Raw genomic sequence first — 24,804 nt, forward strand, 5'->3', positions numbered from 1 at the left:
ATGCAAAAGCCAACCACAAATTTGCGTATAACAGTCATTGGCAATGTGGGATGCAGGAAGGACTCGAGTGACGCTAAATGGCCAATAGGTCCTGCAAATGAGAACAGGACCAAAATGGCTGCCATCATGGTGGTGGGTTGATTTAGGGAATGGTTCACTATTTCCCTCAGGAATTTCCAGTATTCTCTTTTTTTCCTTATTTTCCCTTGTACAAGAGTGTGATTTTTATTGTTATTTTGCTTTCTTCCTTTTAATCCCTTCAATGGGAGCCAGGGATTTCTGAGGAAAACGCAATGCATTGTGGGTATTACAGGTCCTCCCCGTGAGAGGGACGCGACTGCGCACGCGCGGAAAAATCAACGGCCTTCCATCGTGTGTGTGTGTGTGTGTGTGTGTGTATTTTCCTTCGCTGTTGTTTTTTAAATAGCCGCTCCCCTGCTCCTCGTACCTACGTCACTGCTTGTTACTACGAGGCGGGTTGGGGGAGAGAAACCCCGCCTCGAAAAGTGGGTGGAGCCAAGAAAAGGAAGCGACGGGGGAGGAGCAAGAGGATCAATCAACGAAAGTAACCCCGCCCCCGACCGGATTGGAAGTAGCCAATCCCCGCGAAGCTGCGCCGCTTTCCCCCTCTCCACACCATCGTTTCGGCGCGGCGATGCCGTCGCGTCTGCGTCTGACGTCACAGCCAAGCGCCGAGGCGCGGCTAACAGCTTCCCCGGCACCCCACCCTGCTTTGGGCCTTTCGCGTCGCTCAGGGAAAGGCCAGTTCCACTTCCTGGGGCGTCCAGCTCGCTTCCGTTTCCTGGTCGCCCTCCCTCCCTCTTGCCTCTCTTTTTTCCGCCCCCCTCTCAGGGGTCGTGGAGCCGCGCCTGGGATGGCTCCTCGGCTGCAACTGGAGAAGGCGGCCTGGCGCTGGACGGAGACGGTGCCCCCCGAGGCCGTGACCCAGGAGCACATCGAGGCGGCCTACCGCGTCGGCTTGGAGCCCTGTCAGCGCGGAGCCTGCAGGTAAGCCTCAGGGGCCGGCAGGCTGGGCTTAAGCTAGGGCCCCGGGGGAACCACAGGGCGGCGTCGGCGTCGCCCTGGAAAACAGCCTTTTGTACTACAAGTCAATGGCAGGGTACCTGCACTGCATGCAGGAGCCCCCAGGTTCAATACCCGCTAAATAGGGCTAAAAAGAGGCTCCCTAACTGAAACCCTGGAGAGCTACTGCTGCCAGTCAGTGCAGGCAGTATTGAGGTAGGTGGACCAACGTGGCGACTCGAGAGAAGGCAGCTCCCTATGGCACACAAGCCCCACCTCTTCTCCACCCCCCCCCCGTTTTATTTGTTTTTATTAAATTTATTAGCTCCTTTTTTGCCGTGGCTACTCAAAGCGACGCTCTGGGTATTCTAGAAGTTCTTAGGAAGAGCTGTGCAGCTCAGTGGTGGAACACCTGCTTTGCACATAGAAAGTTCTGGGCTCAGTTGCCACCCCAGTAGAACGTGGGAAAAGACTGAAACCCTGGGGAGCCGTTGCAGCCAGTCAGAGTAGGCAATACTGAGCTGTATAGTTCTCATTTCCTGCTTCTTCAATGTCAGGGACACTTACTGAGATTGTTGGTGTGTGAGGAACCCCATCACTGTACATTTTTTTGAACTCTTTTCTCTCCTCTAATCCCTCCTTTCCCCTGTTTTCAATTGTGAACTCAAGGGTGGGGCTTTTGTCTTTTGTGTGAATTTATGTGCACCATATAATTAAAAGCAGATGATCTATTAAGCATCAGGGTGACTAGATGGGAATGGAAGGAGGTACAGTTACACATGGTTTGTCTTTAACTTCCATTATAAATTAAATAAAAAGCACAGGTCAGATATTTATGGAAGGTTGTTAGGGGCTTGTTGTGCCCGTAAACCTCTCTTTTGCCTGATACAGGAGGCAAGTGGTTTCATCTGAAACTGATATACTTACAACCTCTGTGTCATTTAACCCAGTGTGGTATAGTACTATGTCAAACTTAAGACCTGAGGGACCAGGGTTCAAATCCCCACTCATTCATGAAGCTCACCATGAATGAGGCCTTGAGGGCCAGTCTGTTCCTTTCAGCTTAACTTACCTCACAGGGTTGTTGTGGGGACTAAAGAGGATAGAGAACACCATTTACACCACTTTGAGTTCTCTGGAGAAAAGACCATGATAGAAATGCTAGAAATAATAACCCCTTTTAGCAATTCTGATTTACAAGCACTTTTCAGCAAAAGCAGCACAGAAACTGACAGCTAGACAATGCGGGGAATGTGCAGAAGTTGTCCTTTTTGTTGAAATTTGTAGGGGGAAGGAGGAAACATGCCAGGGAGCATCATCAACACTGGCACTATCTGCAGTTACCTCAGGACCCCTCTGTGGTTGGTGGGGCTTGTAAGCTGCACTTGCGACTAATTGCTGGAGAGGTGTGCTGGAAGTCAGGACATAAGTAGTCTTGGTTGGCTTCAGATGATAGCAATGTGATGAGGTCAGAATATTGGATTCAGATCCTGCTGCTTTTTGCTTTTGTAGGCGAAACTGCCGAGGAAACCCAAACTGCCTAGTAGGAATTGGTGAGCACATCTGGCTGGGCGAGATAGATGAAAACACCTTTCACAATATTGATGATCCAAATTTCGAGAGGAGAAAAAAGGTAACGCTACTATGGTCTCCTGGCACTCCAGGGTTCATGTGCTGGCCCTGAAGCCTGTGTGAAGGAGGATTATTTCCCCCAAGATGCATCCTCAACTTGATTCTGGTTTATAGAATTGGAAGGCTTGAAATTTTCTTTGTGGTCCTGGCTGTTTTGTCAGAACTGATAGAGGTTTCTTAGTGGTAGCTGTAAAGTTCCTTTTCCAGTTCTGTGAAGTAGCTGTCAATAAGAGGGACCAAGTACAGTGGTGCCCCGCAAGACGAATGCCTCGCAAGACGGAAAACCTGCTAGACGAAAGGGTTTTCCGTTTTTTAACTGCTTCGCAAGACGATTTTCCCTATGGGCTTGCTTTGCAAGACGAAAACGTCTTGCAAGTGTTCCGATTTTTTTCCGCTTCCCCCCTTTTTCTAAGCCGCTAATAACCTTTTAGCTGCTAATCCGCTAAGCCTTTAATAGCCGCTAAGCCGCTAATAGCCGCTAAGCCGCTAATAGCGCTAAGCCGCTAATAGGGTTGCTTCGCAAGACGAAAAAATCGCTAGACGAAGAGGCTCGTGGAACGGATTAATTTCGTCTTGCGAGGCACCACTGTACTGCAAGCAGAGCTTTATCTGACTGTTTCATCTCAATCTACAGTGGTACCTCAGGTTAAGTGCTTAATTCGTTCCGGAGGTCCGTACTTAACCTGAAACTGTTCTTAACCTGAATCACCACTTTAGCTAATGGGGCCTCCTGCTGCTGCTGCACCGCTGGAGCCTGATTTCTGTTCTCATCCTGAAGCAAAGTTTTTAACCTGAAGCACTATTTCTGGGTTAGCGGAGTCTGTAACCTGAAGCGTATGTAACCTGAAGCATATGTAACCTGAGATACCACTGTATTCTGTTGCAGAGAAAAATACCCTTGGATGAGCCCTCCCATGTACCAGGAAGCTTGTAAAAATATTTTGGTATTTCATCCTCATTAGTTTGTTTTTTTTTAATAGCTACATTGTTTGGATTTTATTGACTTTTCTTTTATTCTGCTATGTTTGTTTAAATGTTAGATATCTCGGGCATTTTATGGAAAGTCAGGGGAGAAACATGTTAAAAATGTAATAGTTAAATAAAGAGGAACAATGAACCTCCCTGTAAACCAAGGTTGGGGAGCCTGTAGTTCGGGGTCAGCAAACTTTTTCAGACCTTGTGGGGGACCGGACTATATTTTGATTTTTTAAAATGAACAAATTCCTATGCCCCACAAATAACCCAGAGATGCATTTTAAATAAAAGGACACATTCTACTCATGTAAAAACACGCTGGTTCCCAGACCGTCTGTGGGCCAGATTTAGAAGGCGATTGGGCCGGATCTGGCCCCCGGGCCTTAGTTTGCCTGCCTATACTGTAATTGGGCTCCCAACTCCAGTCATCTCTGACATATTGGCTATGTTTACTGCGGCTGTTGGGGGACCACAGGTGTTTCCCATCCCTGCTGTGAAGTGCTACAAATTCAACCCCAAAACTGCTACACAGGTCAAGTGCACTAAAGGCAGGATATATAGTCTTGAAAGGACCTCCCGGCCATCATCTTCTGGAGGCTCTTGGTTAATGTTTTGGAGGTAACCACTTGGTGCTTTGCCTGCTGGGCACCATCCAGATGTTTTGGACCACAACTCCCATTAACTCCAGCCAGTGTTGGCTGTGTGATGCTGGGACTGATGGGAGTTGGCGTCCAAAACACCTGGAGGTTGGCAAAGGGCTGCCCTTGTGACCTTCTTGGTAATACCTCTGTTGTGTGTTTCCCCTTCCCCTCACAGAATGCCTTTGTGGGCCTCACCAACCTGGGCGCCACCTGCTACGTCAACACTTTTCTGCAGATGTGGTTCTTGAATTTGGAGCTCCGCCAGGCGCTCTACTTGTGTCCAATTGCCCGTCCTGAGTACGTGACAGCAGAGGGCACCGCATCAAACAAGGGTAAGTTGGTCAGACTTTTCCCACTGCTCACAATGGACAGGTGGCTTTAGATTTGCTCTGACAAGGCTCCGTCTGCTTGGAGGCTGCTACTGTGTCCTGATGTTTTATCTACTTACATAGCTATTGGCTTTTGTGGTCCTCTCAATCTAGCAGCGCTGCTTGGGCACTTGTTCCCATTTTACAGATAAGGGATAGAGTTTGAGAGAGGAGAGTTTTGCTGAAGGTAATGCTGTGTATATCCTGAGCGGAGGCAGTGAATCAGCCTCTAGAGACCACAGTGGATTCTCATGGGCATCAGAGTATCTAAGCAGCAGCAGAGTCACAAACAAGCCTTGACAGAAAGGAAATCTAAATGAAGAGGAAACCTTCCCTTTCTGAAAGGGTTTGGTTTTTAAAATTGTTATTCAGAATGGCACATCTTGTTAGATTTTCAGTTGCCAGCAGATGATATGCTGTGTATATCCGTCCCAATGTGTAGCAAAGTGGGGGAGGTCTTTTATAACAGAGTGCGTGCAGAGGGGGGTGACCGTTGTCAATATGAGTATATGCGTCATGGTGGGTAAATCTCTGAAGGAATCCTCTTGCCTTTTGATAGATTATGAGCCTCAGACGATTTGTGAGCACCTCCAGTACTTGTTTGCTTTGCTGCAGAACAGCAAGAGGCGCTATATCGATCCATCAGGGTTTGTTAAAGCGCTGGGTTTGGACACAGGTCAGCAACAGGTAACGTTCGGGTGCGTGCGTGTGAGCGCGTGTTTTGCCTTGCTCTTTCTGCAGAAGCAGCTGCACATCAATTCGCTTGCCCTCTGTAATGCTAAGCCGCAGTTCCCTGAGCTGAGGTGAACCAGGGATGTTTAGCCACCAAAGAGGATGGCCCTATTCCACTCTTAATTTCCTTGTACATGGCTGAGGCGCAGGGCCATCCCCGAATCGATGCAATGAGGGGTGGTGGTGGTTGCTTTGCCTCCTCTTTAAAAGAGCTATAACGTATAACAAAAGAGCTAAGCACCCTCTTCGTTTGTTTTGTTAGTTTGTTGATTTACCCGTGTTATCAATGCTGGCTTTGCAACTGTACTGTTCTCCTAGGATGCTCAGGAGTTTTCCAAGCTGTTCATGTCCCTGCTGGAGGATACCCTAACCTCACAGAAAAACCCAGATGTGCGAGACATTGTCCAGAAGCAGTTTTGCGGAGAGTATGCCTACGTCACAGTGTAAGTTTCTCCTCTTCTTAGTCTTTTGGTGCTTTAGCTTTGTGTATTCCCAATTCAAAGTGCTGATTTTGATCTATAAATCCTAAACGGCCTTGGTCCAGTATACCTGAAGGAGCATCTCCACCTCCATTGTTCTGCCCGGACACTGAGGTCCAGCGCCGAGGGCCTTCTGGCGGTTCCCTCGCTGCGAGAAGCCAGGTTACAGGGAACCAGGCAGAGGGCCTTCTCGGTAGTGTCACCCGCCCTGTGGAACGCCCTCCCACCAGATGTCAAAGAGAAAAATAACTACCAAACTTTTAGAAGACATCTGAAGGCAGCACTGTTTAGGGAAGCTTTTAATGTTTAATAAGTGATTGTATTTTAGTGTTTTGTTGGAAGCCACCCAGAGTGGCTGGGGAAACCCAGCTAGATGGGCAAGGTATAAATAATAAATTATTATTATTATTATTATTATTATTATTATTATTATTATTATTATTATTAGGCTTAGGACCCCAATACCTCAAGGACCATCTCCCCAACCAACCAAGACCCTACTATCATCTTCCTAGGCCCTTCTCCATGTGCCCCCTCCATGGGCGGTCCAGAGGGTGGCAACATGAGATCAGGTCCTTTTCAGTGGTGGCTCCCCATTTGTGGAATGCTTTCCTCAGGGAAGCTTGCCTGGCACCACCGTTTTAGGCTCCATGCAAAAACATTCCTTATTCATCAGGCCTTTGGGTTTTAACAATATATATGGCTTTTGAGCCATATATATTGAGCCATATATATTGAGCCATATTTATGAGCCAGTGTGGTGTAGTGGTTAAGAGTGATAGGCTTGTAATCTGGGGGACCGGGTTCGCGTCTCCGCTCCTCCACATGCAGCTGCTGGGTGACCTTGGGCCAGTCACACTTCTTTGAAGTCTCTCAGCCCCACTCACCTCACAGAGTGTTTGTTGTGGGGGAGGAAGGGAAAGGAGAATGTTAGCCGCTTTGAGACTCCTTCGGGTAGTGATAAAGCGGGATATCAAATCCAAACTCTTCTTTTTCGTGGATACGGTGTTTTTTATAGTAGTTTTTGGAAAACATAATTGTTATTTTTTTAAAAAACTGTTGGTTTTAATGTGTGTGTGTGTGTGTGTGTGTGTGTTTGGTTTTTGCTTAAAATGCTGTCTGTTTCTTTGAGCTGCCATGAGAAAAAAGTGACCAATAAATTTAATAAAGAATGATATCCGTGATTTCTGAAGAAGTAATTCTTCTTGAGGTAGTCTTCAGTGGTGTTTTTTTCTCTTCCCCAGCTGCAACCAGTGTGGCAGAGAGTCCAAACTTATATCAAAATTTTATGAGCTTGAGTTGAACATCCAGGGCCACAAGCAGCTGTCGGACTGCATCACAGAGTTTCTGAAGGTATCAACTCTTCCTTGGGAGTTTTCATCCTCCAGCCTATTATGGTTTGAGGCCAATTTCCTTTCGGCTGCTCTTTGCTTTATCTCAAGGTTGGGATCTGAATAGAGGAGATTGATCCTAGTTGGCCCTAATTTCTGCATATGTCGTTTAGTTTGTTGGTCCTTTGGGGATTTTTGTGCCTATGGAGCTTTTATAAAAATTAATTCCAACAGGCTGCCTCAGAAGGATAATCTTAACTGTGGTCTCTGTCAAATTAGCAACATTATAAATGCTATTTTAATAGGTTCAAGTGTGATTATTAATAAACGGATGTTTATTTTTTGTTTGAGGGTTTTTGAATATATAAAAAGTTCGTTTCATGAAATTTATTCACTGCTTGGTTATTTTAAAAAAGCCTCAAAAGTCATATGCAAAGAGAATAAATTGATTAGGAAATTTTCTGAAAAGGGAGATAAGAAGGGTCCTGCTTTGTCAACTCTCTCCAGATATAGACAGTTTGGTTTCAGCTTCTGCGTATCAAGTGACAGCCCCCAAATTCTGGTCTCCTGTCGTAGAAGCTGTTCCCAGAATACCACTGAAGGAAGACCCATAGGCATCCTTGACACTCTTTCCATGCATGGATTCAGGAGCTGAAGAGTGGATTTGATGCCAAAGGGTCTGTTTCCACCTAGGTGAACTTCTAGCCTGCCTCAGGGGCATCCCGGTGACTTTTGTTCCATTTCTCTCTTGCTTGGCTAGGAAGAAAAGTTGGAAGGGGACAACCGCTACTTCTGTGAGACCTGCCAGAGCAAGCAGAACGCCACCCGCAGGATCCGTCTCCTCAGCCTCCCATGCACCCTCAACCTGCAGCTCATGCGCTTCGTGTTTGACAGGCAAGCATCTCTTCTTGTTCCAGTACCCCAGGGTGGGAGCCTTCAGAGCTGCTGTGGTCAGATCCCTCCGTACTAGAAGGAGGCAGGCTTACGCTGACACCCCCAGTTTACTTTATTTCACAAAATGCAACAAGCACTTCAGAGCAGTTTACAAAAAGAGATAAACAGAATTATCAATATGAACAATATCAGTAAGAAAAATAACAAGGGAAATAGCAAGGAATTAAAACTTGCACCAGCTTTGTAAACATCTGGGTAGGCTTGCCTAAACAAAAATGGTTTCAGCAGTTGCTTAAAAAAGTACAGAAAAGGCTCCTGCCTGCTGTCGGCATAGGTGCTGCCACACAAAAAGACTGATTTCTTACCAAGGCGGAATGGATACTATGCGACATCTGTAACAGTGTCGCAGATCGATCTGAATGGGACAAGATAACTGTTCGGTGGATTTGTAGCTGGTTAACCCGAAGACTGCTCGCTAACGGTTCCTCGTCATCCTGGGGAAAGGTGACAAGTGGGGTGCCGCAGGTGCGTTGTGAGTTGCCAAACTCGGCCTTACCGTTTGCTCTTTTCTTCCCTTGCTTCCTTAGGCAAACAGGCCACAAGAAGAAGCTGAACGCCTACATCGAGTTCTCAGAATTGCTGGACATGGAGCCCTACATGGAAGACAAAGGTGAGGTTATGATCTTACGTAGGCAAGTAGCAGCTTGTGATTGGGCATGAAGGGGTGGCGGTTGGTGCTGGTCTATTAGGCCAGACAGGGCACTGCCCCTGCAGTCTCACTGCCCTTCACCAGACCCTGCCTTGCCTGCCTTCTTATTTACCACCAGTCCAGGTTTTTGGCACTTGCTGTCAGCATCCTCAACCTCAGTGTTTCCCCATCTAGAACTCAAAAAGGAGGAGGGCAGAGGCAAAAGTAGGTCACTCTGGCACCAACCTGCTGTTGAGCTCCCTGCTTTCTATCCGAGCACAATTCAAAGTGTTGGTGCTGACCTTTAAAGCCCTAAACGACCTCGGTCCTGTATACCTGAAGTATACCTGAAGGTCTCCACCCCCATCGTTCAGCCCGGACACTGAGATCCAGCACCAAGGGCCTTCTGGCTGTTCCCTCATTGCGAGAAGTGAGGTTACAGGGAACCAGACAGAGGGCCTTCTCGGTAGTGGCGCCCGCCCTGTGGAACGCCCTCCCTTCAGATGTGAAGGAAATAAGCAGCTATCCTATCTTCAAAAGACATCTGAAGGCAGCCCTGGTTCAGGGAAGCTTTTAATATTTAATGCTGTATTGTTTTTAACACTTAATTGGGAGCCGCCCAGAGTGGCTGGGGAACCTCAGCCAGATGGGCGGGGTATAAATAATAAAGTATTATTATTATTATTATTATTATTATTATTATTATTATTATTATTTATTATTATTTAATTTATTTATTTATTATCCTGCCAATCCCAATGTAGACCAACCACGGCCCAAAGGGGTGGCTGATCTCTGCCTCCCTGAAGATTACAATGACGAAGCGGGTGACGCTATAAACGCTGCAGGGGCTATTCTCTCTGCCATCCCTGTGCATTGCAGGGGGTTTGAACTAGATGACCCTCGGGTCCCTTCCAACGCTACAGTTCTCTGATTCTGTGACCCTCCTTCCAGCCAGCATCTTTGTCTATGAGCTGAGTGCAGTCCTCATCCACCGTGGTGTGAGTGCCTACTCCGGCCACTACATTGCCCACGTGAAGGACCCTCAGACGGGAGAGTGGTACCGGTTCAACGACGAAGAGATAGAGAAGATGGAGGGCAAGAAGCTGCAGCTGGGGGCAGAAGAAGACCTAGGTAAGACCTCACCAAAGACACGCAGAGGAGGTCCTGGCTCCTATAAGCAGTTAGGAATCAAACCATTTGGAGCAGCCGTGGCGGGGAGACACCCTCTGTCCCTCCAAGTGTCCAAATGTGGTCAGTTGCCCTGACTGCCTCTATGTTTTCCGGCTCGGTTCACCAAATTCCAGATTCAATCAATAAAGCGCAGGACCTTGATGTCTGTGTCCTGGCTTGCATTTGCCTGGATCCTGCGTTCATCGCCTTAGGCGCTTCCCCGAGAGTGGTTTTTCAGGGTGTCAGGAAGCGACAGGGCCTTTTTGGTTATGGGCCCCTCTTTTGGTTATTGGAATGCTCTCCCTAGTAAAGCCTGCCTTGTGCCATCATTAATGTTGTTTCAGCATATCTGCTCTCTGAGGTATTTGAGGGAACATGATTATATTTCTGGGTTACATCTTCTTTGGATATTATTTAATTAGACCCGATGGTCATTTTTAATGGTGTGCATGTAAGGTGCCTAGAGGCATTTTGTATTAGATGACAAATTTAATGACTTCCCAAGGCCAGGGAATTGAAAGAATCGTCGCTCAGCACCATCTAGAGGGCCACAGGATAGAGAAGACTGCCTGTCTCTGTCCTATGAGCACTCCTGGATTGACGCACTGTGGGGATCCTTTGGCCCTTCGGATGTTGCTCCCATCATTCCTAGCTGTGCCAACCAGGGCTGATGGGAGTTGTAGTTTCAGCAACATCCAAAGGGCCAAAAGCTGGGTATGCCTGGTGTATTGGGACCAGCAAAGGATTAGCTACTCAGTTGCTGTTTCCACCAGCAATAAAGCCTCTTGTGCCTTGGCATAATTATCCCCAGAAGAAACAGCTCCATTAACGTGTTTACGCAACCCACGTTTGGTGAGGCTTATGTGTGCTAAGGAGTGTGTTTCTGATAGCTCCAAATTGCTGGCTCTCGTGAGGCCCTTTGGAAGTAAGGGCCCACCTCCGGTCTTGGCTCCTTGCTCTGGGCTTGAATGGGGCATCCCTTAAATAGTAAACATGTTAATGGGGCGGTACATGGGGACCCACCCAAATAAATTTGGCACTCTGGCAAAGCTGCACAAGTGGGGTGGGAGGGTCTGGCCAAAGGTTAGCTGCCTTGTACCTGGCAGATAAAGCACTCTGGATGGGGTGAGATGTAGGGCAATGCCTCACTAGGACGGAACGCTCAGCAACCCAGGAGCCACCACTGAAAAGGCCCCATCACAGATCTGCGAGTTGAGAGGGAAGAGCTAGGGAGAAGAGCGTTCCAGGTTCTGCTTCCGTGACAGGAGAGAGAGAGAGCAGATGTCTCAAGGCTTCTTTTGTGCTTGACTTCTCTCTCCCCACTAGAGCCTTCTAAATCTCAGACTCGGAAGCTCAAATGTGGGAAGGGGGTTTACCGCTCTCGGAACGCCTACATGCTGGTGTACAGACTGCAGACGCGGGAGAAATCACTGAGTGTTGAAATTCCAGGTAAGGCTGGAGTTGGAGTTTTGTGTGTGTGTGTGTGTGTGTGTGTGTGTGGTCCATTCTTTTCCCCTCTGTGCACCCGGGGTGTGGCATTTGCCTGGCGCACGTGTGTGCAGGCAAACCCGTTGTGGGGCACATGTTAAGCTAAGCAAGCCACCTTGTGTCCACTCAGCAAATGTTGGGCACAGCTGGTAATGTTGGGGGAATGCCGGGTGTGTTTTATACAGTCATACCTCGGGTTACAGATGCTTCAGGTTGCGCGTTTTCGGGTTGCGCACTGCGCCGAACCCAGAAGTACCAGAACGGGTTATTTCCGGGTTTCGGTGCATGCGCAGAAGCGACAAATCGCAACTTGCATGTGCGCAGACGCGGTGCTGCAGGTTGCGAACACTGCGGGTTGCGAACGTGCCTTCCGCACGGATCATGTTCGCAACCCGAGCATCCACTGTATAAATTTATCGGAGTCCCCATTTCAGTTGATCACTTGCCCATCCTGTTCTTTCTTCCTAGCTGTTAGGGCATAGAGAGCTACCTTATAAATAACAGAGTCATCAGTATCACTTAGCAGCCTGACCACCCTGGTTAGATTTGTTTCCTTTGTGTGAAAAGGGCTGTTATCAATCAATTTATTGGGTCTGTATATAGTGGACGTTGTCGTAAGTAATGCCAAATGTCCTCTACACATGGTTCCCCCCAAGAGATGTTTTATATTGGTTGGGGATGTGGCAAGTCAGCTTGGTGGTTTCATCAGAAACCTTACATGAGCTTAATCCTCCTTTGGCGGAAACCTGTAAATTACTCTCAAGAAAATGTTGGCTTTATTACATCCACTACTGGGGGCGAATTGCCTCTGAATGCCATTTGCTGGGGCTCATAAGTGGAGAGTGTACATGGGTCTCATGAGGGCATAGGGCATAGACCTCCAGGTATAGGGTGGTGTATAAAATGGATTAATAATAATAATAATAATAATAATAATAATAATAATAATAGTTTTGTGTTGGCCATTGTGCCACCCAGATGGTAGACTAGGTGGGTCCATTTTGGCTTGCTCCAGCTGCGGCCAGACTCTACTGATATTCTTATTTTGGGGGTCTCCTCTCAATTGGGGGCCTCCAACCCCATATACACCCACTTGACTCCCTCAGTCGGCAGAACAGGCACTACTGCAGGTGCAACGTAATATCTGTTCTGCATTTATAAGAAGTCAATATTTTAGTGTGGGAGCACCTGCACTCTGGAACTCCCCGCCTATTGATATCGGAGAGCTGCCTTAACTGTATTATTTTTGGCACCTGCTAAAAACATCTTTGTTAAGAGAAAGCCTACCCAGATGTTTTTAGAGACGATGCAGGTTTTAATCTGTTTTTATTCTATAGTTCTATGAACATTTGTTCAAAAGTCTGCAATTACTGTTGTTAATCCTTATCTATACTTTGATACTTTAAATCTGTTTTGTTAAACTGCTTTTTTGGTTTCTTTTGCAATCGAGCAACATATGAATTTGATGAAACAAGATGTTTCCCCCTGGGGTTAAGGGATGCCTTTGGGAATGACTCTCAGTCAAGGCCTTTAGGGGCTTCCTCTTTCTTTTGTGGGGGATGAGGGCCGGGCTCTGTTCTCCGTCCTAATTCTGTTGCTTGTCCCCCTCCCCCCCAACTGGCCAGCTTTTTTGCAAGAGCTCGTAGAGAGGGACAACAGCAAGTTTGAGGAGTGGTGCACAGAGATGGCCGAGATGCGCAAACAGAGCGTGGCCAGGGGCAAGATCAAGCACGAGGAGGTGAAGGAGCTCTACCAGAAGTTGCCTGCCAAAGCTGGTCTGTAAGATCTTCCATTTGTCTTTTAAAAAAATACATATTTGTAGTATTGCATGTTAAGGATAAGACTGTTGTAGGCGAGGTTTGGAGGGTGGGGTGGAGAGTAAGCATCCTGGGGGCCCGCCAAAGAGCCTTCCATCCCTGCCCCCCCCCCCCAGTGCAAGCAGACATCAGTGGAAGCTTTGCAAGAATTATCTTCCCAAATTCACATCAGCTGTGCTCTCTCTCTCTCTCTCTCGGGCATGTCTGAAAACATTTTAAAACAAACTGGCCATCTAAACATGTGAAAGCATTTAAAATTTGCCTTGCATTCCCCCCGCTCCCAACGTTTGGATCTCTAATGAAGCCTTCCTAATTGGCTGTATTTATATCACTTTTATCAAATCCTGTGGCGTCTAGTTCCGGCCTGGAAAATTAAAGTCATTTCTGCATCTCTTGGTAAAGATAATCACTGCTGGCAACACTAAGAAGCAGTTGGCCAGCCGCCTTAGTCTTAAGTCCCAAGAGGAAATATTGGAACAACGTGTTGCATGGACATTGGGTGCCAGCCAAATTTCCTTTTTGGTTTTTCCGGATAGTCTAATGTTCTGTACAGTTCAACTTAATTGCTGCTGGGCCCCAAGATATTTGTCTACCTGTTCTTCCGTCAACCTAGGGTGTTTTACGATCTGCAGTGACTTAAAATATTAAGAAACATGGCAACTGCTCTGTTCACTGACGTGTTTGCTGCTCTGGGCTGCTTTATCAGGAAGGGCAGGATGTAAAATAAAGAAATAAATACTTTTAGATTCAGGTGTTGGTCTGACTCAGTCGAAATAAATAAAATAAAAAAATTGTCCAGTAGCACCTTAGAGACCAGCTAAGTTTGTTCTGGGTATAAGCTTTTGTGCGCATGCCACACATCTTCAGATAATTTTTCTTTACTTTATTGAGAGCCAGTGTGGTGTAGTGGTTAGAGTGTCAGAGTAGGACCTGGGAGAGACCAGGGTTCAAATCCCTGCCCCCTTCAGCCATGGAGCTCACTGGGTGCCTCTCAGCCCAGCCCCACCTTGTGGGGTTCTTGTGGGGAGCAAATGGAGAGGGGGAGAATTGTGCATTGCAACCTTGAGCTTCTGGGAGAGAAAGGTAGGCTATAAATTAAAGGAGATAAATGATGACATGTGGCAGAAGGAACTGTTCCACTGTGGGCAAGGCTGGGGTGGGTGTTGGTGTTCTTTAACTCTTCCCTTGTACAAACGACTCTTAAAAAACACAAACCAGGACCCAGGTACAGTGGTGCCTCGCAAGACGAAATTAATTCGTTCCGCAAGTTTTTTCTTCTTGCGAGTTTTTCGTTTTGCAAAGCACCGTTTCCCATAGGAATGCATTGAAAATCAATTAATGCGTTCCTATGGAAACCGCTTGCCAGGCTGGCGGTGCGGAGAAGGGCTTTTCTCCCCACCGCAAGCCTTCAGGACAGGTACGGGAACAGAGGGGAAGGGGCGCAGCGCTTCTCCTCTGTTCCCGGGGCTTGCGGTGGGAGGAGGTTTTTTCCTCCCCACCGCAAGTCTTCAGGACAGCCTTCCGAAGCCTGGCGGTGGGACGAAGAGCCCTCCTCCCGCCGCCAGGCTTCGGAGCAGCCTTCCGAAGGCTGGCGGCGGAAGGAGGTCTCTCCGCCCCACTGCCAGCCTTCGGAGGAGGTCCGAGGACAGTGGGGAAGACGCGCTGCGCTTTCCCGCTGCCCCGGAGATTTCCCTATGGGCTTTCGTCTTGCGAAGGAAGCCCATAGGGAAATTCGTTTTGCGAAGCGCCTCCAAAACGGAAAACCCTTTCGTCTAGCGGGTTTTCCGTCTTGCGAGGCGTTCGTCTTGCGGGGCGCCACTGTATATTGGAAAGAGTGTGTCTAGCCCAACCTTCACTGTAATTGCACTAGTTTTCCACCTGCATGGAGTTACTTTACATTAAGGGAGCAGTCACACGCATGGCTTGCTCCTTTATGCATCCATGGGCTGAGGTTGTTCATCCTGGTTTTGGCTCAGTGCAGGGGAGAAAGTGAGCAGCTGGGATGTGGGTGGGCCGATGGAGCCTCTGTTTTGCTCTGGGAGTGTGTGTGTGTGTGTGTGTGTGTGAGAGAGAGAGAGAGAGAACACACATCACCATGTGGCTACATTTTCAGTGGCCTAAGCCCCTTTCTTGCTTTACCCCCCGAATAGCTGGAGGGCCTTCTGAGGGTGGGGTGCTGGAGTTACCGTATTTTTTGCACCATAACACTCACTTTTTTCCTCCTAAAAAGTAAGGGGAACTGTCTGTGCGTGTTATGGAGGGAATGCCTACGGGTGGCATGCCTACGGATTTTCCTCCTCTAAAAACTACTTGCGTGTTATGGTCGGGAGCGTGTTATAGAGCGAAAAATACGGTAATTTTCTGAAGTTCAGGTTGTTGTCCTTTTTCACAAGTGTTATGCTTTCACAGTCTGTGTTAGCCCTAAGCAGAGTAGGCCCGTAGAAATTAACTGACAACGACTAACTTGGGTCCACTAATTTCCAGAGCTGCCTGGTTGGTGCTGACCCGCAATGTGGCCTTTTTAGTGGTGGTTCCCCAGTTGTGGAGCTGCCTCCCTAGCAAGGTGTGCCTGCCTCCATCATTCCTCCCTTCCAGGAGGAATTTTAAAACATTCCTGTTTATCCAGATGTGTTCCATGGCTGCATAATACTATTCCAGGCAACCCTAGGATCATTGGATGGAAGGATGTTCTTAACCGTTTCAAATTGCTTTTAGGGTTTTTTTAAAAACTAACTTATTTTAGATGTTATCTGTAATAGTTTTTAATGTTGTTTCATTCTGTTTTCAAAGTGCTTGCTACGCTTTTGTTTCAAAAGCTACATCTGTTTTCCACCCTAGACTACTTAGGGAGAGAGGGAGGGATATAAATTAATAGACTCATAGAATTGCACAGTTGGAAAGGGAGCCCAAGGGTCATCTAGTCCAACCCCCCTCCAATGCAGGAATCACAACTATAAATTATTTCAATGGGTCTACTCTGAGTAGGGCAGACTTAGATACAACCCAGTATGTTTGTTTCTTGCCAAGTTGAAGATTAGATTGTTTAGATTTTGCTGACCAGGGGGTGGAATGTATGATCATGAAGCTTCACCGGTCAAGGCAGACACTTTTGGTGAGCCCAGGCAAACAGGGCTTGTGGCGCTGATGCCCCACCCCAGCCCTCCTGTCCTCCTCCTCCTTCCAGGCTGCCCCTATGACTTCGTGTCTCTTGAATGGCTGCAGCAGTGGCTGGATGAGTCGACTCCCCCCAAGCCCATCGATAACACGGCCTGCCTGTGCTCTCATGGAAAGCTGCACCCGGACAAAATACCCACCGTCAAAAGGGTCTCTGAATATGTCGCTGACTACTTCTACAAGAGATATGGAGGAGGGCCCAGGCTGACAGGTAAGCCAAGCCCCAGAAGGGAGCATGTCACAGGAGAGCTTAGCTCAGGGGTCAGCAAACTTTTTCATCGGGGGCCAGTCCACTGTCCCTCAGACCTTGTGGGGGGGGCAGATTATATTTTGGGGGGGAAATATGAACAAATTCCTATGCCCCACAAATAACCCAGAGATGCATTTGAAATAAAAGCACACATTCTACTCATGTAAAAACACGCTGATTCCCAGACCCTCCATGGGCCAGATTTAGAAGGCGATTGGGCCGGATCCAGCCCCGGGCCTTAGTTTGCCTACCCATGGCTTAGCTCCTTGCCACCTTTGCCTCCTGCATCATATTGTGATGGTTGGACCCCCCTGCCTTGTTAGAGGTGCTACCAGTCACGATGGCTCTGCTCTGTCTTCACAGTTGGAGGCAGTAAATCCATCTCAATGCTGGTTGCTGGAAGCTGCAGGAGGGGAGAATTCTTCTGCTTGCAGGTCTCCAATAGTGAGCACCTGGTTGAGAATAAGAGACTGGACTGGATAGGCCATTGGCTTCATCCAGCAGGGCTTTTATGCTCTTGCTAGAGTTCCATAACCTTTGATTGTTTGTTTATTGAATTTATATCCCACCATTTTCTCCACGGAGCTGAAGGTGGCATTTTATCTCCACCACACCCCTGTGAGGTAGGTTAGGCTGAGAGACAGTGACTGGCCCCAGAGCTCACCCAGTAAGTTTCATGGCTGAGGGGACAGGATTTAAACCCTCTCCTCTGGGGTCCTGCTATTCCCTCACTCGAACCATTCCACATTCCACAGGCTGTTGCAATTTCCTTGGCTTAGCAGTCAGCTCCCAAGGAGCACAGTGTTTCCTGGAAAGGACATGTGAGCAACGGGAGCCACTTGTTCCTTAGGGAACCTATCCTGTGGCTGGGGCAAAACAACAGTGTTTAAATAGGGCAAATTAAAGCATGCGATTGCGGGTGATAAAAAGTGCATACTATTTGGAAAGAGAGGAGGTGAATGGACGGGTTAACAACAACAAGCACACACCCTTGAAACCACCTCCTCTTTATACTGCCTTCCAAGTGGCAGAGTGCCAGCAACATCTATTTTGCAGCACATGTGTTAACCTCCAAATGCCTACGCCACACTCTCTTCTGGTCCCATGCCTTTCTGCAGCTGGGAGAGCTCTTTGCTGCCCTGGCTGGTAAACTCACCTTCCTCTCAATTACAGTGGTGCCTCGCAAGACGAAAAGAATCCGTTCTGTTATTCTCTCCGTCTAGCGGTTTTTTCGTCTTGCGAAGCAAGCCCATTGAAGGATTAGCGCTATTAGCGGCTATTAGTAGCTTATCTGCTGATCGGATCAGCTGATAAGTGGCTTAGTGGCTTAGAAAAAGGGGGGGGAGGAAAAAAAACCAGCAGGAACTCGCAAGACATTTTCGTCTTGCGAAGCAAGCCCATAGGAGATTTGTTTTGCGAAGCACCTCCAAAACGGAAAACTCTTTCGTCTAGCGAGTTTTCCGTCTTGCGAGGCATTCGTCTTGCGGGGCACCACTGTATGCCTCTCCCCCTCCCAAGTTCGTTCCTGCCAGCTGCTGTTCTCAGGGCTGAATCTCGAGATGAAAGCTGTTAAACCCAAGAGAAGCTGATTTGCAAAGGCTGAGAGTGAAGCTGACACTCTCAGACTGAGGTTTCCCCTTTCCACAAAGCGCTTCACCATGCCTCTCCTCCAGACAGGAATGTCTTTAATTGCCACTTAGTTATAATAGCATTTATAAGCTGCCAACTTGTTTTTTTTAAATTGCATGTAAGAGTGTTAAAGCATCTCAAAGAGTTCTGTCCGGCGTTAGTCCTATTTTACGTACAGCCACTGACATTAATGGCTACGGCTATGTTAGGTCCATTCATTTTGATAGGTTTGCCTGGAGTAAAACTTAGTTGGAGGTGCCCCAGAGATACAGGGAAAAATGGCCCACGCAGAATCAGACTAACTCTCTAACCACATGTGGCAATACAAGCTTTGCAGCAAACGTCAAAATATTGACACGGTAGAGGTGCTTGCCTACAGTGTTCCCAAGTGCTGGTGCTGCTACGCTGAAAGCCTTAGTTTGGGTAGTCATAAACAGAGTTCTCCTCTGTGGGATGTGGAAGGGGCACTGGTAGCTCAGTGGTGGAGCATCTGCCGGGCAAGCAGAAGGCCCATGTTCAATCCCTATTTCTAGGTAGGGCTGGAAGAGACACTCTGCCAAAAGCCCTAGAGAGCCATTGCTGCCAGTCAGTGTAGGCAGGACTGAGCTAGATGGAGCAATGGTCTGGCTTGGTATAGGGCAGTTTGCTATGTCCCTATGTCTCCTGTTCTACAGGCAGGAGAAAGGTTAACTGCTTGTTAAAATCAGGGAGGTTTAAAGGGTCTGATAAACATTCCCCAATGGCAGCCTAAAGAGGGGAAAGGAAGCTGGATGAAGCAGGTGTTTGGGTTTGGGGTGGAGGAGGCTGCGTCGTCGTCTCAGATGCTTTAGATCTAAGCCCTGCCCTATGGAAGGACAACTTGTCCAGAATGCACAGCAAGGGATATTGTACTGAGGATGATGGCAGTCTTTTTGCTCATCTCTTCCTCCTCAGTCAAAGCACTCTGCAGGGACTGTGTGGTGGAAAGGTGCCGAGTCCTGCGGCTGAAGAACCAGCTGAACGAGGACTACAAAACTGTCTCCAACTTGCTGAAGGTGACCGTCAAAGGGTAAGCAAGTCCCCTTTTCAAGTGTGCAGAGTGTGGCTGAGAGTGGGGGGCGTGCGTACTTTGCCGGAGACATTTTTGTAAAGAGAGCAAGTGGCTTTGAAATCAATAGCTGCATTCATTTTATTCAAAAGCATTTCTAGGCTGTTTAATATTTAAACGTATCTGGGGGAAATTATGTCTTTGCAAGACCTCTGAAGCAACTAATAGATAATTTCTTCATGTGCAAGATTTGAACTCCAGTCCTTCCTAGTGGTGGTTTGACATTCCAACCATTGGTGCCATGCCAGACACACAGCCGCAGAACCAGAAAGTCGAGTTATGATAAGTGGAATAAAAATGAAATATGAGTTTGACTCGGTATGGCCTTGATTTATAGCATTTTTTAAAGCAATAGTACAGTAAACTCCCTTCTGTCTCAGTGACAATGGCCACTATGGAGAAATTATCCCAGTGGATGGGAACTCAATTTGTAATGTAAAAGATTTCCCAAGTCTGTTTCGGTGTCACGTGGATGACTGCATACGTGCTTGAACACTTTGTGCTTGGTAATTGTTTTTAAAAATTTCAATGAAGTTTGTATTAAAGAAAAAGAAAAAGATCTCACCGTGAGTTGCCTCTTTGTCTCCTTTCAGGAACGATGGGTTTTGGGTTGGAAAATCATCATTGCGGAGTTGGCGCCAGCTGGCCCTGGAGCAGCTGGATGACCCAGACGAGGATGCCGATCAGAGCAACGGCAGGATGAACGGTGATGCCAAAAGCAAAGGTAGCCTCCTGTCTCTGCCTCCCCACACCCCCTTATATGGACACACACGTCTTTGCAGCCTCCCTGCCTGGCATTGGGGCATCATCAAAGTCCAACTCTCTGCAGCGCAGGAATCTTCCACCCAAAATGGGGCTTGAACCTGTGACCTTGTGATTAAGGATTTCCTGCTCTACCAATAATAATGATTTGTCCTTGAGGGGTTCCACGTTCCAGATTTCACCAGCTCAAGAGTACAGGATCAACTGTGGAGCCTCTCGTGCGCTGAGGCCCTTCGGGCAAACCCTTTCCTCGGGATCTAACAGCATCCGAGTCCAGCCACCATCCAGTTCAGAGACAGGAGCAGTTGAGTGATCACCTGTGTCTCAGGAGTTGTGTGGCAAATGCCTCTAAACACAGGAAGCAAACCCTGTTCACCTGAATCCTTTCCTTTCACTTGAGGAGGCCATTGGGAGCACACAGTAATGTAAACCTCAGCACCTGCTGTGGCATGCTGCTGTTGTTAATTACATTTATATATTGACCTTCATGCAAAGATCACAGGCAGTAACCCACCCACCCACCCCCAATAAAAGACCTTAGATTGCTTAACAGCCCAAAGGCATGTTTGAAGAGGGATGTTTTCATCTGGAAACTAAAGATCTGTAATGAAAGCAGCAGGCAAACCTCTCTAGGAAGAGCATTCCTCAAATGGAGTCATTGCAGAAGAGGCCTGGGTGTTTTCCTGTTCTCACTCTGTGGCATCCTCTCCTTGCTTTCCAGATGAATCCATTGCCGAGAAGCGGGAGGAAGAAGACCTGAAGTTCAACGAGGACATCATCTGCCCCCATGGTGAGGGCTGGGGCTGCTTTTCAAATGTCTGTTTGAATGATTGATTCCATTTCTGTCCTGCCCTTACTCTGATGGGAGCACAGAGCAGTGGACAGCATGAAAATGCAATTTAAAAACCCCGCTTCTAAAATAAAAAATACAAAGCAAGTGCCAGCTGCTGAAATTTCAGCAAACTCATCTTAACATATATGCCCCACTATGTACTGTATTTTTGGGTCGTGGGTGGTGCTGTGGGTTAAACCACAGAGCCTAGGACTTGCCGATCAGAAGGTCTGCAGTTCGAATCCCCGTCACTGGGTGAACTCCCATTGCTCAGTCCCTGCTCCTGCCAACCTAGCAGTTCAAAAGCACGTCAAAGTGCAAGTAGATAAATAGGTACCACTCCAGCGGGAAGGTAAACGGCGTTTCCATGTGCTGCTCTGGTTCACCAGAAGCAGCTTTGTCATGCTGGCCACATGACCTGTACGCCGGCTCCCTCGGCCAATAAAGCGAGATGAGCGCCGCAGAGTCGGTCATGACTGGACCTAACGGTCAGGGGTCCCTTTACCTTTATGTACTGTATTTATTTCCTACCTATCTTCAGATAAGCTTTGGGTGGCATGTGTAGTTCTCCACCCACCTCTCTGCAATGTTCTCATCACCACAGCCCTGCAAGGCAGGACTGGCTGAAAGAAAGAGGCTGCCCCAAGGAAACACAATGAGCTTTAAGTGCAAATTTGAACCTAGGCTCTTCCCACTGCTTGAATTGCTACACCCTACTTAGTCCTATACAACAACAGTTTCCAGTGGGGTAGGAAATCTCCAGTGCTTTGCTATAAGGGTAAAACCGACCTCCCTAAAATACCCATGTGTTTCAGCAGGGGGCGGAGGGAGCCGATTCTTAGTGTCCAGAAAGGAGTGAGAGGACTTCCAGTTCGCATCCTGGGCTGCCCTCTCCCCCTGACACCAGGAATGCAGAATCCTGGATTTTACTGATAACACCCAGATCAGATTAGACAGATTCAAGGCCACGATGGCTTGTCTCTGCTACCTCGCTTGGTGGCAGCAATGTTCCTGTATCCCAGGAGAGTGCTATTGTGCTTCAGTATTGTGTGCTAGTTTTCCCACAGGCATCTGGTTGGCCACCGTGGGAACAGGATGCTGGCCTAGACGGGCCACTGGCCGGATCCAGAAGGCTCATGTTCTTTTGAGAGAAGGTGCTCCCCCAAGGATGCTAGCACCCAGGGAGGTTCGTGTAGGCCCAGGCCGTTTTCTGTGGCTGTAAAATGAGAGAATCTCACATACAAATGCCTCCTACTCCCTTACCGCTTTTATAGCTGGGTTGCGTTGAACAAGACGTAATCTCAGTGCGAGTGTTTGTTTTGGAGGATGCCCTTCAGAAAGGTAATTTGCTTAAGAAGTCAAGGTGCATGTGCCCGCCTCCGCATATGCCATTGCTTCTGGCAATTAGCGAAGCCTAAGGAAGCCCTTAGTGTGCTCCTCTCCCAGATCTCAAGCAATTGCAGGCTCAGCGACTGCGTTGGCCCCTGCGTTTGGCGCACACCCATTTCCTGATGCTTGGTTCGCCCCTGGAGCAGGAGGTAAAACAAAAGCGTATTCTCCTCCTCCGCCTTAATTGCCAGCTTCGTCTCCCTAATTGCCCTGTAACCTTAGAGACTGCACAGAAAGGAGCTGTGCTGGAAAGTGGAAGGCCTTCTTGAGATGATGCGGCTCCTTACCAAGCACATAGCAAATTATTAATGTGCGATGGGCCTTTTTTTTTTTTTTGCAGGCTCTCTGCTCTGCAACGGAGGCAGGAATAGGTGTGCTCTGCACGGAGTCCTGGGGGGCAGGAAGAGGGGGAGGCTGGTCCTGGCTTGCATCCAGCGGCTTCATGTGGTGGTTCCTTCCTCTGTGAGCCTCGGATGCTGATGTGTGTTTTCTGGTTAGAATAAGAGCAGGGTGGGAAGGGATACCTAGGAATAGGCTGGATCAGGCCACAGCATGTAGTCCAGCATCCTGTTCTCACACAGTGGCCAACCAAATGCCCATTCTGGGAAGATCACAAGCAGGACCCCTGAGCCACAAGAGCAACTCTCTTGTGTGGTTTCCAGGAGCTGGCATTCAGAAGCATTGATGCTTCTGGCTGTGGAGGGCAGAGCATAGCCATTGTGGCTGGCAGCCATTGATAGCCCTATCCTCTTTTTTAAAAAAAGATATTTATTAAAGTTTCACAAATTATATAATCAAACACAACAATACAAACAAACACAAACAAGAAAAAACAAGTATAATTTCAAATCCTTATTTTCTTAAAACTTACTTCACCGACCTCCTCATACCTCCCCTTTCTGCATTCCAATTTCAGATATTTAGTTCAGCAAATCCTCACCCTTAATTTTATCTAATTGTTAACCTTTCTTTTCTTTTAACTTAATCTTTACAGCTGTAATCCACTTACTTTCTAAAGCCGCATCATTTTAACACTCATTAATTTTACAATGTTTCTTAAGATAGTTCTTAAATTTCTTCCAATCTTCTTCCGCCGTCTCTTTTCCCTGGTCTCGGATTCTGCCAGTCATTTCTGCCAATCCCATATAGTCTATCACCTTCATCTGCCATTTTTCCAGGGTGGGTAGATTTGTGTCTTCCAATACTTTGCGATGAGTATTCTTGCTGCTGTTGTAGCATACATAAAGAATGTTCTGTCTTTCTTTGGCACCAATTGGCCGACAATGCCCAGGAGAAAGGCCTCTGGTTTCTTAAGGAAGGTATATTTAAATACCTTTTTCATTTCATTATATATCATTTCCCAGAAAGCCTTAATCTTTGGGCATGTCCACCAAAGGTGAAAAAAGGTACCTTCAGTTTCTTTACATTTCCAGATAGCCCTATCCTCCACAAATTCACCTGATCCTCTGATTTATAAGCCATCCAAATTGGTGGCCATCACGGCATCTTGCGGCGGTGAGTTCCGTAGTGAACTTACTTGGTATGTGAGAAGGCCTTTCATCTGTCTTGAATTTCCTAAATACCAACTTTGTTAGATGGCCCCAGCTTTCTGCTTTGGTGTTACTTTCCCTTAAAAACCACAAGGAGTAGCCTTATACTGAATCAGACCATTGGCCCAGCTGGTCCCCTTGACGCCTCACTATCCGTGAGGTTTTTTTTTGGGGGGGGGTGCCTAACCCTGGGACTCACCCCCAATCGCCCAGAAATCCCGGTAATGGTCGTCTCTTAAGTGGACAACACGCACCGCGTCGCCATTTCCCTTTGCAAGCAGACAGGAAGTCCCCACACCCTAAATACCAACTTGGTTAGATGGCCCTGGCTTTCTTCTTTGGCGCTACTTTCCCTTAAAAACCACAAGGAGCAGCCTTCTACTGAATCAGACCATTGGCCCATCTTAGCCGAGTGTTGTCTACACAGACCGGCAGCAGCTTCTCATGGGTTTCAGGCAGGAAAGCTTTCCAAAGGAAGATTACAGTCCCTCGTGGTACTGAGAAAGGACTGGTTTTTAAAGGAGCAAATCAAGCTGTCTGTTTTTGTCTACACCAGTGTTCCCCAAACCTGGGTCTCCAGCTGTTTTTGGACTGCAACTCCTCTCACCCCCAGTTATCAGGGATAATGGGAATTGTAGTCCGGAAACGGCTGGAGACACGAGTTGGGAAACACTGGTCTGCACTGACTAACAGCAGCTTCTCCGGGTTTTCAGACAGAATCTTTCTCAGCCCACCTGGAGTTGCTGCCACTGGGGATTGAACTTGGGGCCTTCTGCTCTCCTACTTCAACCCATGGTCCTTCTCCACAGAATGTTCCTCTCCTGCCCCACTGCTTCCGGCAACTGTTCCTCCTCCTGGGGGACTTGTCAGAAAGCGTGTGTAGGGAAGGG

The 24,804-nt window shown here is 47.7% G+C and overlaps 1 protein-coding gene across 4 annotated transcripts in view; it reads left to right on the forward strand.

The window, feature by feature from the left end:
* Positions 1 to 496: 496 nt before the first annotated feature.
* The window catches only part of USP48 (ubiquitin specific peptidase 48), a 38,801-nt gene continuing 14,493 nt past the window's right edge, over positions 497 to 24,804 (forward strand). Inside the window, exons 1-15 of one of the 4 annotated variants that reach the window (XR_014221490.1) lie at positions 497 to 1,008; positions 2,536 to 2,656; positions 4,447 to 4,603; positions 5,199 to 5,326; positions 5,690 to 5,814; positions 7,095 to 7,203; positions 7,942 to 8,075; positions 8,663 to 8,745; positions 9,718 to 9,897; positions 11,263 to 11,385; positions 13,050 to 13,199; positions 16,426 to 16,626; positions 19,228 to 19,342; positions 19,975 to 20,105; positions 20,865 to 20,933. Coding sequence is in view for 3 of the 4 variants with exons in the window: in XM_082229873.1 (XP_082085999.1) it covers positions 656 to 1,008; positions 2,536 to 2,656; positions 4,447 to 4,603; positions 5,199 to 5,326; positions 5,690 to 5,814; positions 7,095 to 7,203; positions 7,942 to 8,075; positions 8,663 to 8,745; positions 9,718 to 9,897; positions 11,263 to 11,385; positions 13,050 to 13,199; positions 16,426 to 16,626; positions 19,228 to 19,342; positions 19,975 to 20,105; positions 20,865 to 20,933 (2,179 nt within the window). In the remaining variant the exon portion in view is untranslated. Of the gene's footprint in view, positions 1,009 to 2,535; positions 2,657 to 4,446; positions 4,604 to 5,198; positions 5,327 to 5,689; positions 5,815 to 7,094; positions 7,204 to 7,941; positions 8,076 to 8,662; positions 8,746 to 9,717; positions 9,898 to 11,262; positions 11,386 to 13,049; positions 13,200 to 16,425; positions 16,627 to 19,227; positions 19,343 to 19,974; positions 20,106 to 20,864; positions 20,934 to 24,804 lie in introns of those variants that run through there. The other 3 variants (XM_082229873.1, XM_082229874.1, XM_082229875.1) reach the window with 3 other exon arrangements.

Source organism: Podarcis vaucheri (assembly GCF_965113315.1).
Source record: "Podarcis vaucheri genome assembly, chromosome: 7".
Lineage (NCBI taxonomy): Eukaryota > Metazoa > Chordata > Lepidosauria > Squamata > Lacertidae > Podarcis > Podarcis vaucheri.